Genomic DNA, 21,994 nt, shown 5'->3' with positions numbered 1-21,994 from the left:
TTTAATGCTATTTACTACAAAAGTCGGATTATTTGTTGTTGATTATGAATTGCACAATGCAATGATATAAGTGGCCAAAAAGTACTTCTCAGTATAAGGTAGTGAATTTCAACATCCCGTATTGATTTATGTTTAAAACCCAGTGCAATTAATTTAGACATGATTAAAATAACCTGCTGCCAAACATCAGAATGGGGAAGAAAAAAATGTGTTTTAAGTGACATGAACATAGGATGGATGTTTGTGCCAAAAGTTTGGACTGCTGATCTGGGCAGTGGGGGTGGGGGTTCCTTCACAACCATATATATATATACAACAGTAACTCAAACAACCACTGGTTACAACCAAAGTATGCAGATGAACCTCTCCAAAAGCACCAAACCTTGAAGAAAATGTGCTGAAGCCGTAGAAGACCACAGCTGGCCACTCCCAAGAGCTAAGAACAAAAAAATGAGGGTACATTTGATATTGACTCACCACAACTTGACAATAGAAGACTGGGATACAACATCTGATGACTCTCAGTTTTTGATACAACATTCCGGTTTTAGAATTCAACATAAAGAACATGAAATCATAGATCTATTGTTCCTTGTATCAATAGTTTAGGTTGCTGCTAATGGTGATGTAATGGTGTGAGGGATAGCACACTTTGGGTAACTTCATGCCAGCTGAGCAAGCCTCATTTAAACACAACAAAACCCTACTTAAGTAATTGTTGATGACCATGACGGGAGCGTTTCCATTTTCTAATATCTGCTTTTGGCAGGATAACACATTATGTCACAAAACACAAATAATCTCAGAGTGGTTCCTTGAACATGACATTGAGTTCACTGTACTAACACACAGACAGACTCAGTTCAATACAGTGCATTTGGAATGTGGTTGAACAGGAAATTTGCATCATGGATGTGCAGCTAACAAATCTGTAGCTACTGTAAGATGCTGTCATGTCAATCTGAGGAATGTTTTTAGTACCTTGTTGAATCTGTACCACGAAGGATTTAAGACAGTTCTTGACAAGCAGGTATACCTAATAAAGTGAGTGGTTACCTGCATTATATTTTTCATAAATTGATTACATTAATTTTTGTTTTGTTTGTTCTGTTTTTGCTGTGAAGCTTAACCATGTGCAGGTAAGTAGGAAATATTTTGTCTTTTATTGTTGTTTTGTTGTCGCATACTGTATTTCCCTACTTTATTTCAGGGAAACAGTAATCTTTTATAATATTTGGGGTTTTTTTTAGAAAAGAGTACTCTTTGATTATAATATTCTTTAAGAAATGCATATGCCTGTATTTATATCTAAATACGTGCGTAGTATTGTATTCTCTGACGTTTATAGTAAGGGTTCTTTGGACAAACTAGTCCTCTGTAGCTGTGTCCCAAAACGTCGGCTGCATCCTGTCTCAGAAGCAATGAGAAAAGATGCGATGAAAAGACAAGATGATTCCCTGCTACATGCTTCCGCCTTCGCCGTTGCCTGCCGATGGTGGAGGAACAATCTTGACACGTAGCTGTGAATCGGCGCGACGCCGGGGAACAGGGCGGAACTTGTTACTGTTGTCTGCAGTGATATCATAACACTGCAATATGAAGACGCGCTCATATGACCGCCACCCGTCTCCATCCCCGGGCTAGACACAGGTCAGTGAAGACAACACTCGGTTAACCCGCTGCTCCTATAAATCCCCTATCTCCCCTAAATCTGCCGCTAATGTATATAAATATATATATTTTTGCCATAGCTGTTGTCTTGATGATTCTTTGATGTCGTCTCAAATGCTTACTTCCTCCACGCTGATAATGACACCTTATACATTTACAAGAAGCATGTTATTATCGTTTTTTTAACCTATGATCGTGTAATGTTCCTAAAGTGTGCAGTACAAAGCTAAGCTAGCTAACACTGCTGTTGCCGCTAATTCAGATATAACAAATAACTAATCGCTCAGGGATGTGAGCTTTGGGATGCCACATGAAATGCAGGAATTAGGCTGTAGCTACAATGGTGCATATATTACGACGTGAACATAGTTTTAAGTAGTGCCTAAGTAGCGCCTTCCCCAGCTAAAAAGCCAGCACATACATTATCTGATCCATCTATAAGGACATTCCTGCATAACAATATCCTGTTTTACATAGTTACAGAAATGCAAAACAAAACGGTAAGCTGGTCAGCAATCTTTGATCACTATAGTTCCCATTGACTGTAAGCACGTATTTTGATGGATATTTTTATTGAACTGGAAATCTGTCTTAATTCCCTTGAGTATTCTCACCCTTTATTATCTCATAGTATGCCACTGTGAGAGGATAGAGGGTTAATAAGTCAGAGAGTGTGTGTAACCTTACTTTATAGATCTCGCTGAGCAGAAAGACGGTGGTGAAGGAAAACATTAATACAGTTCAGTGTTGCAAAATGTTGTAATATTGTTTTCCTGCAATATCCCACTGTTCCGACTGCATAAAAAGTAAACCTTTTATAGATTCAATGCTTATCTTGTTGCGTTCTTTCTGTTGTGATAGTTGACCTATAACAGGGCTATAGTAGCATGTGACTGGCTGTTGATGAGGCATCATATAAGTTTGTGCTCTGCTTGTTTGATTTGAAGATTTAAATGGCTCTTTTCTTCCCAGGTCTTACCATTTTGGTCAGGCTGCAACCTATTTAAGAGTGTGCCAAACATTTCTCCTGCTTGGATTAACCCTGTTAATGTGTATCTCACTTCTTTCTAGGGTAAAGTGTAGGCTTTTGATTCACTCATCTCTCTTTCATAATTAGGTGGATGCTTGTAAAATCCCTCCACATTTTCTGACTTTATTGCTGTCTTGTGTAGGTGCCATAACTGGGGCAGGAGGTAGGCATGGGGAATAAAAGGAGGAGGAAGGATGCCAGCTGAGCCACTCGTCCCTCTGCATCTGCCACTGCTGCCAGCAACAGACTAAAGAAAAACAGAAAATGGCTCAGTCTGTGAGGAGGGCTGGGACTTTAGGAGCCATGGACCGTGAGCCCCAGAGAGACAAGGCGAGGACTAGCTACTTCGGCAATGTGAAGACCAGGTCAGGCCTCTAATACTTGGATTACTGGAAAGAAAGCAAAGAAGAAAGCATGTCTGTGATATGTTTGACTGATATTAGCTTGAGTAAGCTACAATTTAGTCCTTGTTTGTGATGCCTGACTACTAAACAGAATCCCAAAATGCAAATTTCTAACAACTCCACGCTCAGTCACATCATGTGGGTGAGAGCCATAGCATCTTGCCAAGAACTCTTTCAGTCTCTTCTCTAGCCATTGCAAAGACAACTCCTACTCCCCTATAAATAACTGGGCTCTGGCTGTGAACGCTGCTGTAGTCTGTTATTCACACTTCAGATACTTCAGACAATCTTTGAATCCCTGCTGTTCAAGGGAAAGTCCACCTTAAAATATAATTTATATTTGAGTGTTAATATTCATTCTCGGCCAATGGTTACATACATTTGTGGTTAGAAGTTTACATCCACCCATTATGGGCATTAATGTCATGGTCATTTTTGACTTTTAACTATATCTAGAACGGTTCTTTTTTCCAGGATGGAATAATTGGACATAACACTTCTTAAATTACTTTAAAATGCCAGAATTGGGTCACAAGGTTGAAGTTATTTTAGATTCTCTAATCCAGACAGGGTCAAAAGTAAACATAAAGATTCAACTATACACATCCACTTTTCAATAAGTGGTGCTGAAAGTTCTAAAGTGTTATTAAACTTGAAGGCCAAGGCCTATTAACTTCTCCTTGGTGATCATGATTGACTAAAACTGGTAGTTTCTCTTTGTTAGCAATAAAAAAAAGATTTGTTTGACAGGCTCAGACCAGTGGGAAGTCCAAGGAACTCAGTGAAGATCTAGAAAGCAGAGTTCTAAACAACTGCAGATTTCACAATCATCATTTCAAACAATTGTGCATAAGTAGATGTTATTCAGATATGTCACCACTTTTTCCAAAGTCTGGAAGAAGACTAAATTGTTGCCTAAATTGACTTTGGTTAGGATGTTCAGGAACTGCACAGGAACCAATAAGGCTTAAGCCTGCGATGAACTAGAAACTGCTGGAATATCAGTGTCATTGTCCACAGTGGAGGAAAGTTTTATGGTCAGACAAGACAAAGATTAAGCTTTGTGGCCACAATGGCAAGAGGCATGTTTGGAGGAGTAAAGGTGAGGCTTTCAAAACTAAGAACACTGTATCAGTTGTAAGCATGTTGGTGGTAGCATCATGCTCTGGGGGTGTTTTGATGCCAGTGGTACGAGTACACTGTACAAAGTGGATGGCGGATGTTTTGATGCCAGTGGTACGAGTACACTGTACAAAGTGGATGGCATAACTGGGTGTACCGGCAGGTCAGTGATCCCAAACATCAAAACTGGTTTTGGAATAGCTAAAGTAGGCTAACATTAAACTTCTGTAATTTCTTTCCCAATGCTCAGACCGCAATCCTACTGAAAATTTGTGCACTATACTTAAAAGCTGAATCTGTGCCAGGAAACCAACAAATTTAAGTTAAACCTACCGATTCATCCAAGAAGAGTGGTCAAAGATCCCCCCAGAGTTATGCAAAAACTTTCTTGGCAGCTACTAAAATGTTTGGTCAAGTTACATTTAACCAAATATTAGTTGGATTATTGGCGTGTTAGTATAGAGCCTTGTTAAACATTGCAGAGCTTTAATATAAAGGCATTAAATCTGTTTTTGATTCTCTGTGCCTCAGGTTGGGATCCAAGCTGCCTGCTGGTGTCTCTCAGCCTCCACAGTTTGCAAAACGGCCCTGGGAGACACAACCATCAGGCCGAGTGTTGCAGGAGGCTACAACCAGCAGCCAGCTCCAGCACCAGACAATTGTGTGTCGACCCCTCAACCACATCCCGCACATCAGAAACCCTAAGCTGCGGCAGTACTACCTCGCAGGTACTCCTGCAGTGTTCGATATCCTCAGGCAGGCTGTTTGCATCATGTAGAAGCAAAGCGCTGCTGGAAGAACTGCAGCTTGAATTAGCATTTTATAACTGACATGTAGAGCCTGCTGGCTGGTTCATGTTCATTACTTAAACTAGTATTCAAGCAGACTTGTAGTAACTGTGATATTAAGCTGCTTCCTTATACTTCTGCTGCTGCTCAGAGTGCTTTATCATACCAGAATGGCATAGCAGAAATGTGTGTTTTTTTCCACACAGGGACTTCATGGGATCTGAACAATACTGTAGTGACAAACGAGCAAGTGGGTGGATCGTCAGGTGACGGCCCAAGCAGCAGGGTGAGTCACATGGTTTTCTTTTAAACTTTATTTGACCTTTTGTGGGTGGTGAGGCACGCAGCTGTGGGAATATGGAAGAGAAAATTTGGAATTTATGGATTTATTGGCTGATTTATGTAACTTTATATCATTGGGTGTCTCAGAGTTAGCAGCTTGAGGGTAGTAATTGGTTTCATAATTTATGGTCTTCAGAGAATTTGATAAAGGTTGTCCAAGGTTCAGCGATGAGTTGAGAGTCAGATTCTTTGATTGAGAATCAGAAATCGCTCAGCTGTTGTCAGACACCATGGGCAAAGAGAGTCTGTTTAAGAGCTTCTGCAACAAATACAGGAGGATTGCATTCTCAGACGTTCATTCTAAGGTCTGTCAGCTTGGATTTTAAAATTGAATGACAAAGCATGTAGCAATGAGGTAAAAGATGAGAAGATTTGTTTGTCTGTCCTCCCTCTGCCTTCTCCCACTTTTAATCCTTTCCTTTTTCATTGAAATTAAATTTGCTCTGTATTTATTTGAAATGCTATTATGCTTCGAAATAGTGTAGTTTTCTTTTTTTTGGTCATTGAAATCACACTGGGAGAGAGTTGAATTGTATTCTATTTAATGTGTAGACGGCTAAAAGACTAAACATGTATTATCAGGGGTGATAAACCAAGTGAAGGAGCTAATTCAGACCTGCTAGTTCTAAGATCTGACCAGTCCTCTGAACACTTATTAACAACTTACATAAACTCACAATGGACACACAAGCTCTCCACATATAGGTGTCACTCTAGGAGTGGCCTTTTCATAGAAGTGTATCTTTAACACAGATTAAAAAGTGCTGTAGTGTACTCGTCACCTGATTTAGTGCAGCATACACCACACCTACCTGTACCTATAATCTCATATCAACACATATTTTACACTCGCACAATAAAACCTTTGACAGTTTGATCGGTGTCTTAGCGTCCATGTGATTAGGCATTCCTTTAACAGGGAGCCTTGAAACTTTTATCCAAATCTGGGCTTTTCTGAAAAGCAGGCTTAGTTTATTAAATAGCTGCATTTATGGGTACTTCATTCTTTTCTTTTCTTTTTGTTAATGATACATTTTCCCAGATATATAGAAACGGGATCAGTAAGAATATGGATAAGAAATGTGTACTTTACATTAAAGATCACATTAAACACTGACATTTCTTTATAGAAGTGCTTTACATGAAGACAGTAAGCCCGACTGCAAACATAAAAATGACATACGTAACATCTGATTGGAATAAATATGTAGCAGAGTATCATGCTGAAGCTCATAAATGGGTTTTAGCTGATGTACCCAGACAGGTGTCCGTGTTTGAGGATAAGAAGCTCACTAATGCTAAGTATAAATATGCAGTCCATAATTGTAAAAAAACAAAAGCTGATCTGCTGGAGGAGAAGCTACTATGTAACAATATGACAGGTTTCTGGAAAGAGGTGAGAGTTTGTAGTAACTGCAGGATATCGCTCCAAAATACAGTCGAAGGGATTTCTGGAACAAATAACATTGTTGCATAATGACAGAAGCATTATAGCACCTTATTTAATTGTTTTCCTAGTGAGCTGTAGAAGGTGGATAATACTGGAAGCACTGACTTCATGGTCATTAGGACACATACTATACCTGACCTTCCAGGTAATAAAGCATGAAGGTTATGATCATTTTTGTCAAGCGTCATAAATATGCCAGTGTTAGGCTGACTTCTCTGTTTTCAAAAAGGTTACCCAAATACATCGTGACGGTTGTGGCTTATTCTCAGGCCAACCAGCGGCTTCGAGTAAAGTCAGGAGACAGCGTTTCAGCTTTATTAGCGGCGAACAATGGAGTTGGACAAGGAGAGATTTAGTCTCCAGCTCTTTTAAATCTTTATGTTGATGTATGTCAATGAAGTTGAGGACAGGCGTTTAGCATTGCAGATAATAAGGAAAAAGATCTGGGACATGTTATTACAGATTAAATGGCAGCTGATGATTATGTTTATAGGCAATGCCAGATTACACATGCATGAAATGTGTGTAAAGATACTGCGAAGATCTCTCTAATTACAGCATATTGTTCACCTCTGTAAACGGCACATGGAGAACTACAGGAAAGCACGCTTCAACTTCAGGTAGCTCATAATGACACTCTGAGGTTATTATTGAAGAAACCGAGGTGGCTCGGTGCAAGTGAGATGTTTGTAACGGCTGGAGTCAGTACAATTGAAGCTTTATTTAGAAGTCTCATGTGTAAGTTTATTTAGAGGCTCAACACCTCTGAGAATGAGAATGTGGGCTCAATGGATATGAGGTTTGAAACCACATACGTTATCCGTCTTTGTTGATGAGACACAGATGTAGTTGGCTGTTTGTGGGAGGGCGATTTGGGGTGTATTTTGTTTGTTTTTAATTTTGTTTCTTGTGTTTTTATGAGTTTTTTCGTCTCCACGGGCCAAGTTTCCGGAATAAAGACCAATTGATATACATTGAAATCTGGGTGCGTTCGCTGTTTTCTCCACTGCATCTAATATGCACTGCACTCACAGCACTTATGTGTACACTTAGTTGTCAAACTAAGGTATTGTGTATTAATGAGATGTTTGCTGCAACTCGCCAAATTATTGTGCGTTAGCCGGCACTAATGCGTACATGTCCATGTCCTAAGACGCGGCTAAAAGCCCACGCCCACACGAGAGCACTGTGATTTTCCACGGTTATATAATATGTCAGGCGCCACTAATAAAATTTAGGTCGATGGATCCATCTGTCAGCCGATGACAGTCGTTATGCTTTACTCCCACAGTTTCAAATTGATGATCTTACGTGTTTGTGTCTATGTGTGTGTGTGTGTGTGTGTGTGTGAGAGAGAGAGAGAGAGAGAGTCCACAGGTTTATTGGAAATTCAATCCGATTCACTGATGTTTGAACTTGTTTAAACTGGAAGCGCACAGAGGGCTCCATAACAGATGATGTCCCCATGTGCATTTAAGGAGGCTGTATTTATATTAAACCAACTCTCTGATAAGGAACCGAATGGCTTTTGCTGCACACAAACAATCAAATAAAAAAAATGCAGAACGATTATATATTTTATTTGGTCCCGGTAGTGTACTAGGCAAATCCAAAACAGGCCCATTTATATCTTTCATTATTAAAATATGACCTCTCCTTGTGTTGTGTAATCACATTTCAATTTACTGACGGAGACTTTCTTGTGTTTGTGTTTCTCCCCACACAGGGTCTCCCTCGGGATGGTGTGTTCAGCGTCTCATCTAAGTTTAACAGTAATGCATCCTCAACGGAGGAGAGCGACATGGGTCACCAGTCCACCCTTACAGGAACTAAACCGTCCTCGTCGTCTGCTACCCTCATCGCCAGAGAGGTAAGTGTCAACTGTAAGCACACGATAGTTGCTGACATTTGACTCGCATATTTAGTGCGCCTGTTAAGCGTGTACACACATCAGAATGACACACCTGCTGCAGCTGATTTGAAATGCAAAGCAGTGCCTCCCTCTTGCCTGCCTGTGAAAGTGTTTTGTTTTGTTTTTTTTGCTCCACCTTAAACCAATGTATGCATCACTACCCAACCAGAACTTATGTTTATGAGAAAGAACAGGCTCAAAGTCATAATTTCTTTAAGTGTTGTCACATTAATGCTTTAAATTGGTATATTGTGGCTGTAAAACAAAGTGCTCAACCTCGCATCCAGAGCCCTATATGGAGCCTAGATGTCACTACAAACAAAGAAGTAGGAAAATGCGGGGCTGTAGAATGAGGAACTGCTCTGTTCTCTTCCAGTGTTACACGGTGTGCCCACGTGAGTGTCACAGCTATTCTTACAATGGCATTTTCTCTTAAGCAGCTGGTCGTCCCAAAAGGAAAAAACACTTCTCCTGGAGAAGGATCGTCGCATCCAGAACTGGATTCCGATACTAAGGAGAGACCAGAAGCGGAAGTAGATCAAGACCCTTTGAATCCACTCGCTGCTCAGCCTCAGTCCCCGTCACCAGAAGCAGAATACGACAAACTACTGGTAAGCAGAAATACAACTGATAATAATAGCATGTGGTGCAATCCCGAGAGTACTGATTTTGCAGTTTTGTTGTTTTTAAAAAATGTGACTGAAGTGAAAGTAAGTGGTAAAAAAAAAGCCCACTTTTATGCTTCTTTATGGTTTATACAGATATACTTTGCTATTTGATATTTTCATAGCTGGAGATCATAGTTACTTTGTATATAAGATTATAATAAAGACTTTGTAGCATCGTTCAGAAACATGTGTCTGGGTCTAGACTTTGGAATCCACTTCAGTTTCCAGTTCTGCCTGTTATCAGGTTACAAAGCCATAATAAATGAGCGGGCTCATAAACATTTTCTATTTAAAACTGATGCATCAGTGTTTGAATCAGGGATAGTATCATGGCACCATAATATGGGACTCTGTATGACGTATAATTTATTTGGTTGGTTTGTGAGGCATTTAACTGTCCCCTGCAGCAGAACATGTTGTATTGTGTAAACAGTTGGCCAGGGTAGCTGCAGAGGGAAATGCAGTAAATGCTTACAAAAAAATAAGTGGCTGTTTTGAACCATAACAGCTTCTCTTGATGTAATTTGTATTTAACCCTTAGAGGATCCTTAAAAATCCTGACTCTCTCTACTCTAAGGACAGAAAACGCCATCTTCCCCAAAACTGCTGTAAAAATATTATATAGTAATATTGTTTTCCACTTTAAATGACTCAGTCTTTTAAAAATATAGTTGTCCTTTGGATAAAATGTGGCGTTTTTTTTGCATAGCTCAGCCATTTTAAGAAACTGAGACAACAATTCTTAAATTTACAGAAAATAATATTGTAAAGTAATGACAGATATGAGCTATATTCATTCAGAACAGCCAAAATAGCATGAAAATAACTAAATGGAATGGCACAAAATGTCCTCAGGATCATCTCAGGGTTAATCATTGTCTGGTCATAACATCACATTACCCCTTGAACTCCAAGTCGAAACGTTCCCTGCGGAGTTTTATTTTAACAAAACACCCAAATGTTTTTTTTCTGTGGCACCATACTGGAAAAAAAATTCTCTTCCAACAATTCAGGGACAATTCTGTTTAAATCAGTTCATTTTCTAGCATGTTGGAGCTGATAATGCTTAAATAGATCCCCATCAATCAGGTTTTCAAGGTTCAAGGTTCTTTATTATTTGTCACATGCATAGTTATACAAGTATAACACACAGTGAAATGTAGCCTGTTACATTTTTCACCCAGAAGCTGATATTCTGCGTGCCACAGAGAATTACAGAAGTTAATAAGAAGAAGGCTCAACATTTTAAATACTGAGTCTCTCATAAATTAGATTGTAGATTGTAAATATCCTCAGCACCCAAAGTATGTGTTAGATATGTTTGTTCATGGCATTAATTAATTAATGTGATGCCCATCCTTTTTATATTTATATGCATGAAAATATTCACTCATATTTAATATTTTGACATTTCCAAGTGACATTTTGATACCCAGGGTGCATTTTCGTGCTAACCTTTTGAGCTTTTTTTTGAGAGTCAGATTTTTATTGCAGATCTGTTATTAATAAAAATATTTATAAACTCAGATATTGGTGCTTTTGCTTAAGACCTGACTAAAGCTGAATATGACAAGGTGAACCACAGCCAAGTCAACGTGAAAAACGATGGATTAATAATAAAGAAGCTGAAGAAGATTATGATTGTAATGAAAAAAACAAGAAGATTTCATTATGGGGCTAATAAACGGTTATTAGCCGTGGTGAGAAAAACATGAGGCCAGAAGGCTGTAAAATGAATCAAATGACTGTTACTGTGGAAACGAGCAGCAAAAACATCACAGCTCTGAGAACAGGCTGGAAAAGTGATGTGGGCAGTGAACAAACAGCAACATCTGACAAATGATGCACTGATACAGATATAAAATGCTTTTGATGTTATCTTCAGTTTAAGACCTTAAAAACAGAAACAGGTCAAACATTTACATTGACTAAAGCCAAAAAGCTTGTTGACTAAAAGTCCTTTTACTCTCTATTAAACGCTGTATTTTGTTGTTGCCTGCGATCCCGACAGGATGTGGAGGCAGTACCGATGCCTGATGGGCAGCTCTGCTTATTGGCTCTGCCACCAGAGTGCTGTGAGGGGGAGGGACCAGAGCCCATGCCATATCTCAAACTGATCTGCCGCTACATCACTGATCGTAAGGTGAGTCTGAAGAACAGGTTAAGAAGGTTGTTTTTTTTTTGGACGTTTGTAAGTTAACGTTAGCATTTTCTGTCTCTCTTTGTCAGGGTTGTGTTTCAGGCATCCTGCTGGTGACTTCTAATAAAATCTTCTTTGATCCGTGTAAGACACATCCTCTGGTGAAGGAGCATGGCTGCGAGGAGTACCTTCTGTCATACTCTGTTGACAATCTGGCATCTGTCTCCTTCTTCTCTGATATCTCACATGTTCACTTCAACACCTCTCAGCAGAGGTCAGCAGGGATGCATAGTTAAGCACGTGGATATCGGATTACACGAAATGCCAGTATAACCACTTTTTTTCACTTTTTTCAGGAGAAAAGGGAAAAAACTTTTCCAGAAGCTGAAAATGGCCAAAAAACAAGGTCAGTTGAATCACAAGGGGGAGTCGTGCCCACCTCTGGTGTCTGCTGCTCCAGCTGATTTATCCAAACTGGCTCTGAGCCCGACCAAGGAGGTTTCTGAAGATGAGGAGGCAGAGAGCAAGGACATGGCTGAAGTTGAACAGGAGCTGGATAGCAGCCCTCTGGAGGTGCTGACTGAAGCATCGGTCGGCAGCCTGGCTGTCCTGAGCAGTGCTGCCACCTTCTGCTGTGGAAGTCAAGAGGTGGCGAGCAAAGTGAACATGGACCAACTGCAATCTGAAGAAATGGAGAAGACCTCTGTAAAAAATCAAACTGCAGGTCTGAATGTGACTTATGTCTGTCAGGCTGATGTGTTAGATGTGTTATTCCTTTGACGTGAGGCCATCTTTGCTCTTTGTTTCCTTCACAGCACCTAAGAGGTCATCAGCGAGCAGTCCTGGGGGTCTGATGTTTGTGAGGCTGCGGGTTCAGCCATCGGCAGGAAAGAAAAAGGGTGTCGGAGGTCTTCACCTCGGAACAGCCAAAGCCTTACCTAAAAGGGATACCTGGCTTGCACTGTCACAGGAAAGGTAACCAAAGCGCTTCTAAGAAAAGTATCAAAGATTTAAAGAAAAACTCCATCAGACTTAAAATAATCACTGCATTTCTTGTCATGCAAATCAGGAGAGCTTTTTAAAGACTCCTAACCTTTACAACTGCACTTTATAATGAAAGCTCTTGGTTAAATCTCGAGCCCACGCCGCTGTGCTCTATAATCCAGGTTACTCAGAGGAGCACATTCAGCCAGAGAACTAAAGTATTTAAATATTCCACCCTGTCGTCATTCTGTTACACAAGTCCTCGTCTTTCTGCTTTAGCAAATTCTCCGGCTCCCACAGTCTTATCCATCAATTTCAGGTATCAACGTCATATTTCCAGATACCGATAAAGCACTGATCAACTTTTATTAACATAATATAAAATCTTCTGAGCTAGAGAGGACATGCCAGCTATTTTAACTGGCTATGTTGTCATCCATCTACAGTGCTGTGAACACCCTGTGTGAAAAGTAAAGCCCTCCACTTGTTCATTGCTACTAGACCTGTTGAATAAAGAAATCACTTAAATAGAACCTGTGTTGCAAAGTTGAAGTGGGCTAATAGACCTCAAAAGCATCATATTATGGGGCAATCTAAAAACACCAAGTCATTGAGATTTATTACTCTGCAAAGGGTCTTTTTCAAGGCATTGGGACTCCAGCAAGAATCATTATGGACAGACTGAGAAATCTTGGAACAGTGGTGAACTTTCCCAGGAGGGGCCAGCATACCAAATTTACTCAGAGAGTGCATTTGAGGCTTATTTAGGAGGTCAGAAGAACCCCTAATATTTACATTTGTTTGATGAAATGAAACATGTAAGTGTGACAAAAGTGCTTTTTTCCAGCACTGTACTCGTGCTAACAAGGGTCACTTCGTTTAATGCTTACTTGGCACGCTTATCTTTTGCCACTCAGCGAACAATGGACACATAAACATTACTTTGTCTTCAGAAAAATAGAGTCAGTCTGTCAGCTTGTGTGTGCATAATAAGGGCCACTGTGGCATCCAATAATAAAACGATGTTGGTCAGACTCGGTGCCAGTACCTGAATCTGTATAATGGTTTTAGTCAACTCTAGATTTCTACTCTATAACATTTCATAAATTCTAGTGTTTTTGTTTCACAGCTACATTTATCCTTCTCATCTATAGTATGAAGTAGTTCCAATTAGCTGTGCGTAAGCCAGCATCAGTAATAGTGATGCAGTAATAATAGAAACAATGTAACAACACTAAATTCGACCCTACTACTAAGTAAATGATTGTGAATACTTCTCACACGGCTATTCAAATGTAACATCCATGCAGTCCAAACAGTGACTCTTTAACTGAGCGATCCTCACCGAAGCACTGACTCCGTTCTGAGAAAGCTGAATCTCAGGAAAACAATGCAACCAGAAAATCTGCGGCAGTAAAAGGATAATTGAAAGCCACATAAACGAGCTGAACCAGCGTTCCCCCACCTCTCCGCCTGCAGCTGAGCAGAAAACCACACCCGGGTGCCACGCTCTCACTGTGTTGGTGCAGCTGTCGTGTTGTTTGTCGATTCAACATTTCTGAGCGAGTGCCTTCTCCTCCCTGCTGTAGCTCCGACGAGCTGTACGCCTACTTAAAACACTGCCGACCAGACTTGTGTATGCTTGAGGGAGGAAAGGAGGACGGGGAGGGAGACCGTGATGATGAGGAATTCGTACTCATTGAAGACGAGGAGGAGGAGGAAGAGGAGGATGAGGACAAGCTGCTTCAGAGACACTCAGGGGACGATTGGGAAGTGAGTGGATTATTATTGTTTGGGTCTCACAGGATAGCAGACGATGAGAGATGAGGTCAGTCGGACTTTTATGCCGATAATGGAGAATAACGTTTGTAAGTTTGTGACCTGCACTGCAGGTTAAAACATTTGTTTCCTGATGAAGAAAAACTTGTTTTTATTAGAATATTCTAGAAGAAAAACAGCTTTTTTCAAATGTACAAGTGTCTTTTTGCAGATGGTGTTGATGGAGGAGAGTAGAGACAAGCCGCTCTTGGTCGTTGATAGAGACCCCGAAGGACTCAGTAATATTGTTGAGAACAGCCAGATTTTGGAGGCTTCACACGTCAGAGAGGTTGGTGAGACCAAACAAGCGTTTATATGTGAGTTTTAATCATCTGATGATGTAAGAGCATCTAGGTTTAGCTTCAGAATTCAAGGGGACACAAGAAGTTAAAGGTTCTTTAAGACATAAAGAAATTAAAACCGGGCTTATGATAAACAACAGCTTGTCTTTATACAACAGAAATTACTGTCCTTTTTGCCTTTTTGAGACTTTTAAAGTAAATATAAGTATGTATTGATGAAACTAAATATGCATTTGAAAATCATTTTAGCCTCCCAAGTTTTAAAGGGTTTCATCAGATTATAAGATAAATGTAAAGTGGGTTTTTGTTTTCTTACTTTGAAAGAGGAATAGCTAATCTTATTTAAAATGATGTAAGAAAAGAACTGTTTGACCTCATAAGCGACAGTATAATACAGTTAGATTTACTGCTTAGTGTTTTATGGCCAAGTATCTTCAGGAGACTATTTAAAGAAAGCTGAGTTGGCTCACACACTGCTCTTATATAGATGTCCTAGAGTAGTGGCACTCATTCTGTGGTGTTTCTGCTTAATTAAAGGTTGACAAGAAATGTCTTGATGCAAGCTCAATCATGCAGTTAAGGAATTCCCAGAAAGACGTTTCTGTTCATGTGCATAATGACCTGTAGTCAGCAGATGCTGAAGGAGTGACTGGGATGATTCTCACACTGAAAACGCTACATTCACATGAGCAGAATAAAACTTGTGGGGTTGACACGGAAGAGATACCATTACTTTTTCAATGCCTGTTATTATTATTATTATTACAGGTAGTTCATTAGTCAGAAATGAATAAATGCCAGTTTCCTAACATTTTCTAGAAAACACACACAGATGGTATCTCCAGTATTTAATTGCTATGTCACCCTTTCTAATGTTCATTTCATTTATTTTACTTCCCGCCTTTCATCTGTTTCCAGCTGTGTAAGGAGCTTCCTCCCAGGACTGTTGGCTACACATGGCAGCTGGCTTACAGCACGTCGCGTCATGGCGCCAGCCTCAAGTCTCTTTATAGAAAACTCAGCGGCACGGACTCGCCTGTTATTATTGTCATCAAGGATGCGCTTGATGAGGTAAAAATGTACTGTCAGCTCTAGAGCCAGACCAGTCTAGGATTTCCATGACCAATATTTGGTGATTTTAAAATCTGATAAATCAGTAGACTATCAGCCGATTTCCCTAATGTTTGTTATGTGTAGTATTTATAAGTACTTGTTAAGATAATATGATTGTGCTTGCTTTATTGCCACAAGTCATAGATTACTGCTGAGAGCTTCCCATGAAGCACTGTTTCTTCTTCACTCACCTTTTCACTCACTATGTGTTTATACACCTCTCTGTATTTAATCTTTAGTTATTATTAATCGCTTGCTCTCTTCCACAGTCCTGTCTTCCTTCTTTCACCCCCAACCAGTCATGGCAGATGGCCCCGCCCCTCCCTGAGCCTAGTTCTGCCGAAGGTTTCTTCCTGTTAAAAGGGAGTTTTTCCTTCCTGCTGTCACCAAGTGCTTGCTAATGGGGGATATTTGATTGTCGGGCTTGGCTCTGTATTATTGTACTGTCTTTACCTTACAATATAAAAGGCCTTGAGGTGACTGTTGAATTGAATTACTTTTTCACGCTCTGCCGAACTCTCAGATCAGCTGGTTATTCTGGTTGTCGTGTTTGTGGTGTTCCAAACACACATTTACAGTACGGAGGTTGCAGGATGCCCAACTCTGAAACATTAACGCGTATAATATGGTTGAACGGTGTTTCTCCCTTCTCGTCTTTACTCGTCTTTTAATTTATCATTCATCAGCTGCTATAAATGAATATGTATGTATTGTTGTACGGTCTTCCGTGTTGCTGTGATTTGGCACTGTTTAAATAAAATTGAATTTAAAATACCAATATATCTGCAAATATTGGCCGATACTAGCGATTTACCAACATATCGATTGGTAAAAATGAACTATTCTGTCTCAAATAAACAATATATATCTTTAGTCTTTAGTTTTTTAATTTTCTCTTATGACTTTTCCTAATCAGATATTTGGGGCCTTCCTCTCTCACCCTTTGAGGCCTAGTGAGATGTTTTATGGTACAGGAGAAACGTTTCTCTTCATGTTGCATCCTCGCTTCAAGGTAATCCAGATTTTTTTTCCTTTAGTGTAGAAAATATATTCTAAACCGTTTAAAATGCAAAATAACAGGATGGTATGACTGAAGGTATGGATGTGAGTTGTGATGAATGATGCTTCCTGGGAAAATGAATTGATGGAGGTAAAACAGAGACACTCCGTATGTTATAAATGTGAGATGATTATCTGATGTCTCTCTGCAGTGTTTCAAGTGGACTGGAGAGAATTCCTTTTTTATTAAGGGAGACTTGGATTGCTTTGCTATTGGTGGAGGCAGGTAATTAAGTAGCTTTCTCGACTTCCACTCTTCCATAATTTATACTTCTGTGGCTTACAAAAAATAATATTGCTCCAATTTTCAAACCAAGCCAAGAAGGGTCGGTTTCCTTTCGCTAACCACCGTCTCCCTCTTTTTCCACAGTGGTCACTTCGGTCTGTGGGTGGATGAGAACCTATACCTGGGCCGTAGCAGTCCCTGCTACACTTTTAATAACTGCTGCCTTTCAGAAACCGATGACTTCCGAGTCATGGAGCTAGAAGTGTGGAAATTCAGCTGAGGAGATTGGACGACGTTTCAGCTTGTTTCACGTCGTCGCTGCTGATCGGCTTTAATCGAGACAGAATTATCACTGAGCGGAAACATGCAGCAGCTCCTTCATTTCATGGTAACATCCATAAACGAAAACAATCAACCTTAAACTTCTGGATTAATCCATGTGATTAAGTGCTGTGGATTTTAACAAAGTGAACTGAAATAAAGCTGATCCGTAACAGCCTACTGTCAGAGTGGGCTCTGAGGGTGGACTGCTTAGTGGCTGACTCATTCCTGTGGGTTTGGCAGACAAACTAAGTTGTGCTACAGTGAACTGTAGAGCTGAACTGGATTCTTTGAATCCTAATTTTTGGATGGACTACGTTACAAATGGAGTGAGTTACAAATCTCAGACTGCACTTTGCTGTTAATATGAATCGGTAACATCACAATATCCCATTATTTATTGTGTAAACGTCTCCCTTCATAGTTAAAGCATGTCCCCACTTCAATGCTTTCTGAACTGCATGTGTACAGCCCAGACTCTCGCAAACACTTCCCTTCCTTAACCACTAATCGTCACTTTAATGGCTTTTCGTTCATCGGTGACGCAGACGGCTAAAATGAACGCCGAACACTTGGAGCTCCGCTTTTAGAAAGCCTTCTGAATAGAAGATCATCTGTACTTCTGACTTTAACACCCTCATTTGTCACTATTCACCACTGTGGTTTCTGAACGTGCAAAAATCAATACTTCAGATTCATGTAATTATGTCATTCGGCTGTATCTTACTCTGATAGACCAATCTACTCTAACTACACTCTACAGTACTGTAGATGCGTTAATAAAAATCAGCACAATGTGAATTTAAACGTGTGTGTGTGTGTGTGTGTGAGAAAAAGAAAACTCAATTCTTTTTGTTTAAAAAAAAAATGTTTTTGTTATACAAGTGAAAATCAAACGGCACTGCTAGTTACAGAAGAATATTGGGGGAGTTTTCTCTCTAAAGGCTCCAAGCAGCAAGATATTTCACATGGGTGTGTGTGTGTGAGATCATTGGGCTCTTCTGTTCTGAAATTAGGACTTGAAGATGCCAACTGTTCTGTTTATACGATGGGAAGAGAGACAGAGAAATTATTTGCTCCTCACTAAAGAAACAATCCAACTGTTTTTCACCCTGATTTACACAGATATGAGCCATAATAGGAAAGCAGCCTAACAAATTCATCTGCTTACACAGTAAAAGAGAAGTTCTTTGGTGTGGTCATATCGTTCTGTGAATAGATTGTAACATTTGGTTTTAAACACAAGCTATATGGGAAAAACGTCTGATTCATTCATTTTACGTTCTCCAGTCCAGTTTCTAAGTTCCTCTTCATGCCTTTGTCCCGAGTCAGAGAAGGGTGTTTCCCTCCAGCAGCCTCAACAAGAACATCAGGCGTTACCCAGCTCGGGGAGAGCTTTCAGGCAAAGCCTTCACTAACTGCAGAAACACAGCTGGAGGAAACAACAACAGCAGCTCCGTCTCTGGGTACACTCAGCAGAGAAGCTCAGTCAATAAATACTGCACATGCAACACCACCACATAAAAGAAGAAATACTGAATACAATACTGGATGTAATGCACTAAAGAATGGTACTGACACTAATCTGGGACTTGGTAGGCCTCCATCTATATCTTATAGCTAAGTTATTCAGCAGCTACAAGGATAAAGAGCAAGTCTAAATGTGTGACATACTGTATTTGTTCCTGCTCAGCGTGGAAGGCCTTTGGATTTCTACTTGTCACAATACAAATACTATATAAAACTTTTTTTTTTTTTTTAACCAAGAGAGTCGTCCAAATAAATAGTAGCAAAGAGTACAGAAGGCAAAAATGTTTCCAGCTGCCAACACACACAGAAGAGGAACGCCACCAGATGCTTGGTAGGTTTTCCTAATCTTGGATCATTTGCCCAGTCTGGTTAAGCTCAAACACATTACTGTGCCAGGTACTCCTTGGCTTTCTCCAAGCCCTCTTTCAGAAAGCTGATATAAGTGGATGTGGAGGGATCTTCGAAGCCGCCAGAGAAGCTGAAAGTTGCTTCTTCCTCCTCGGGTTTCATGGCAGTTTGATCTAAGAAGAAGTTGGCATTGATGTGATGAACCTGAAACCACATAAAAGAGGATAAAAGGCTTTAGCGGCTTCTTTCTTCTTCGCATCTATACTTGGTCAAGTCAGGGTTAATATGGCATTTTCAAAATAAGACTTTCTGCAATAGCTGCTAATAAAACTGTAAATAACTTTCTATGTAGTACATTTTTGGCAGAGTCTTCCATATCTCTGCCAGTTTTATTATGCTCGGCTAGTGTGTGTGGGCACTTACAGGGATATGATGCATCCACATAAGCTAATGTTACCGTATTTCATTTTTATTATTTCATTGCCATCAGCCTCACAGTTGACTGTGTCGTTTCACTGCTAATGCAACATGGAGAATGCAGATAGCCAACATTTATTATCCTAATATTCCCAATAGTGTGCTTTTGCCTATGATTTAATTCTATGAAAAATAATATTTACAATGGTTCCATTGGGCAGAGCCACCATCATCTCCACAGGAAAACTGTACTTTTCAAGGTGTAAGCGAGCCTTTTCACTCAACGCAGGGTTTTGCTCATCAGCCTGGGAAAACAGGAAGCAGGATATTTATTAAGTGGAAACACAGCTGTACTTAAAGTAAGAAGATAAGCACATTTTTCAGTAATTGAACAACGTTCTGGATTTTTCACCACTATAGCTGCTTACCTGCAGGTTCTCCAGCTCTTTGACCAGAGACCAGCTGCTTATAAAGCTCTGGTTGAGGAGGGCGAGGACGGGCGAACTTTCCAGGACTGTCTCCCGGAGAGTTCGCCCCGAACCTATAAAAGTGTGGGGAGGAGACAAGGATACGGTGAACATATTAGGAACAAGGTAGAACTCCAAATAGGTGTAATGGTTGGCAGACTGAATGAATTATAATTAACCAGCACAGGTATTAATAATGACATGAGTAACTGTCACAGATCCTTAATTAACATAATTAGTACATCATTAGTAACACCTGTATTTACCTGCCATTTCAGAAAAATGGGCTTAAGTGCACTTTACAGTAATATTTAATTGGTAATGGTATGCCTTTAGAAAGCTAGCAGCTTAAATTTAATGACTGTGATGCACTTTTGAAGCATGACATTATCTCACCTCAGCATGACTGGTCATCTAAAGCTCCCCACAGCAGAATAGAGTGCACCAGCTTTTTCTCTGCTTGGGCTCGATCGAAAGCCTCTGAAAAAGGCAGGTAGGACACCTGGGAAGGAGCACAGTGTTACACCGACACTGTGTGCAATAACACAATCACCAACTTATTCGAACGTAGAGAATTACCTTCTTAAAGGGATAGAAGGTGACCTCCATGCGGCGAGCAGCTTCCTCCTGACTGATCTCAGAGGTCCAGTGGATTTCCTCAAAGACAAACTGGATGGGCTCATTGCTGCTGTCACGCCGATCAATAATATTACCCTGCTCGTCAGTGATGACGGAGGGAGTGGACGGGCCCGCCGACTGGAGCTCTAACTGCAAACGCAAGTTCTCGTTAGACATAGTACACACGCTTTACATCAGACACTCTTGTGTGTCTTTTCTGAGGATCATCTTTTACATTCTGTGAAATTCCACACGTTCATAAGTATTTAATCCATATGTATTTTAAATTAAAGTCAAAACAGGCAGTTACCGTGACATTAATACTGTTTGATTGACTGGAAATCAAATAGATGTGACTTAACTTAAAGACTAAGTTAGGACAGTCAGCCAGAAACAATACTGATGCAGCTACACAGTGATGAGAACAGTTAGTGTTGAGATAAACAGCCATACCTGTGGCAGGTAACCAATGTCCACCTCCATATTGCTGCTCTCACTGGCTCCGTAGAGCCACTCCATGTCTACATTCAGAGACCTGTAACACAGCACAGGTGGCACCCAAACTTCACAACGATCCATCGATAGGGGAGTATATGAACACGTGTGAGAGGGATTTACCTGTTACTGGGGACATAAAGGTGGAAGAGGCGGACGTGAGAGGCGTCTTTAGAAAGGACAATATTGCCAGTGAACTGGCCTGGTGTGAACCAGAAGGGAAAATCTGGAATATCATTGAGCTGGAATTCTGCATGAATCCTGCAGGGGGTGAACAGAAGGAGTAAAAATTGAGAGCACGTAAGTCTCTGTCAGAAATCCCTACAAGAACTAACCAGGGAGTCGGGTCATAACATTTGCACGGTGTTTTGATTTTCGACCTTCACAAAGCTGTCAGAGGCTTTATTTTACTACAGCAGCATCACAAAGACTTCAAACCACAGGTGTCAAACTCAAGAATTAACTGAATCCTACCCACATATCACTTTGGGTTTTCAGGACATTTTGGCCAGCCCATTTCTGGGAATGGTCCCCATAGCAACATGCATCTCACGCACACAGCAAGTTAAACAAAAGGGTGCCCTTCCACTGCACCTGCAAGCTACTAAGCTCAGAGTAACAGAAAAGGCCAGTTGATGCTGGAGGCAGACAATTTTGCGAGAGGCGGGAGACTGATTTTTTATTTACCAAGTGTAAGGAATGGTCTGTACAACCATCTGCAATGAGATAAAGGCTACTGTCAAAGAATTTTAACTACTATAACTACTAA

General features: G+C 40.3%; 2 protein-coding genes across 3 annotated transcripts in view; one reads left to right on the top strand and one right to left on the bottom strand.

Annotated features, from left to right (window-relative positions):
- Positions 1 to 1,502: 1,502 nt before the first annotated feature.
- LOC102215889 (nuclear receptor coactivator 7) lies at positions 1,503 to 18,157 on the top strand. 2 transcript variants are annotated; one of them, XM_005723873.1, is made up of 16 exons: positions 1,503 to 1,650; positions 2,844 to 3,066; positions 4,759 to 4,955; positions 5,222 to 5,301; positions 8,534 to 8,677; positions 9,157 to 9,330; positions 11,399 to 11,530; positions 11,617 to 11,801; positions 11,884 to 12,251; positions 12,343 to 12,502; positions 14,101 to 14,284; positions 14,502 to 14,618; positions 15,550 to 15,702; positions 16,661 to 16,756; positions 16,956 to 17,029; positions 17,174 to 18,157. In XM_005723873.1, the coding sequence occupies exons 2-16, from the start codon at positions 2,966 to 2,968 to the stop codon at positions 17,307 to 17,309; spliced, it is 2,301 nt and encodes a 766-aa protein (XP_005723930.1). In that variant the 5' UTR covers positions 1,503 to 1,650; positions 2,844 to 2,965; the 3' UTR covers positions 17,310 to 18,157. The 2 variants fall into 2 exon arrangements, with proteins under 2 accessions (XP_005723930.1, XP_005723931.1); XM_005723874.2 differs by having other exon boundaries at positions 1,504 to 1,650; positions 9,160 to 9,330.
- Positions 18,158 to 18,357: 200 nt separating this feature from the next.
- selenon (selenoprotein N) overlaps positions 18,358 to 21,994 on the bottom strand; it is a 5,228-nt gene continuing 1,591 nt past the window's right edge. Inside the window, 7 exon segments of the mRNA XM_013908442.1 lie at positions 18,358 to 19,432; positions 19,849 to 19,950; positions 20,074 to 20,186; positions 20,509 to 20,614; positions 20,692 to 20,880; positions 21,184 to 21,265; positions 21,349 to 21,486. Coding sequence (XP_013763896.1) covers positions 19,265 to 19,432; positions 19,849 to 19,950; positions 20,074 to 20,186; positions 20,509 to 20,614; positions 20,692 to 20,880; positions 21,184 to 21,265; positions 21,349 to 21,486 — 898 coding nt within the window. The 3' untranslated portion in view covers positions 18,358 to 19,264.

The sequence above is a fragment of the Pundamilia nyererei genome, unplaced genomic scaffold (assembly GCF_000239375.1).
Source record: "Pundamilia nyererei isolate P.nyererei 1_Seehausen unplaced genomic scaffold, PunNye1.0 scaffold00010, whole genome shotgun sequence".
NCBI lineage: Eukaryota > Metazoa > Chordata > Actinopteri > Cichliformes > Cichlidae > Pundamilia > Pundamilia nyererei.
This window is presented reverse-complemented; position numbering and strand designations above follow the sequence as displayed.

Excerpts from the sequence above, each read along its gene's own strand:
- LOC102215889 (XM_005723873.1), top strand. The coding sequence starts at position 2,966 with ATGGCTCAGTCTGTGAGGAGGGCTGGGACTTTAGGAGCCATGGACCGT. Across the intron at positions 12,252-12,342 it reads TGTAAAAAATCAAACTGCAG|CACCTAAGAGGTCATCAGCG; the intron begins GTCTGAATGTGA and ends TTTCCTTCACAG. Across the intron at positions 14,619-15,549 it reads AGGCTTCACACGTCAGAGAG|CTGTGTAAGGAGCTTCCTCC; the intron begins GTTGGTGAGACC and ends ATCTGTTTCCAG.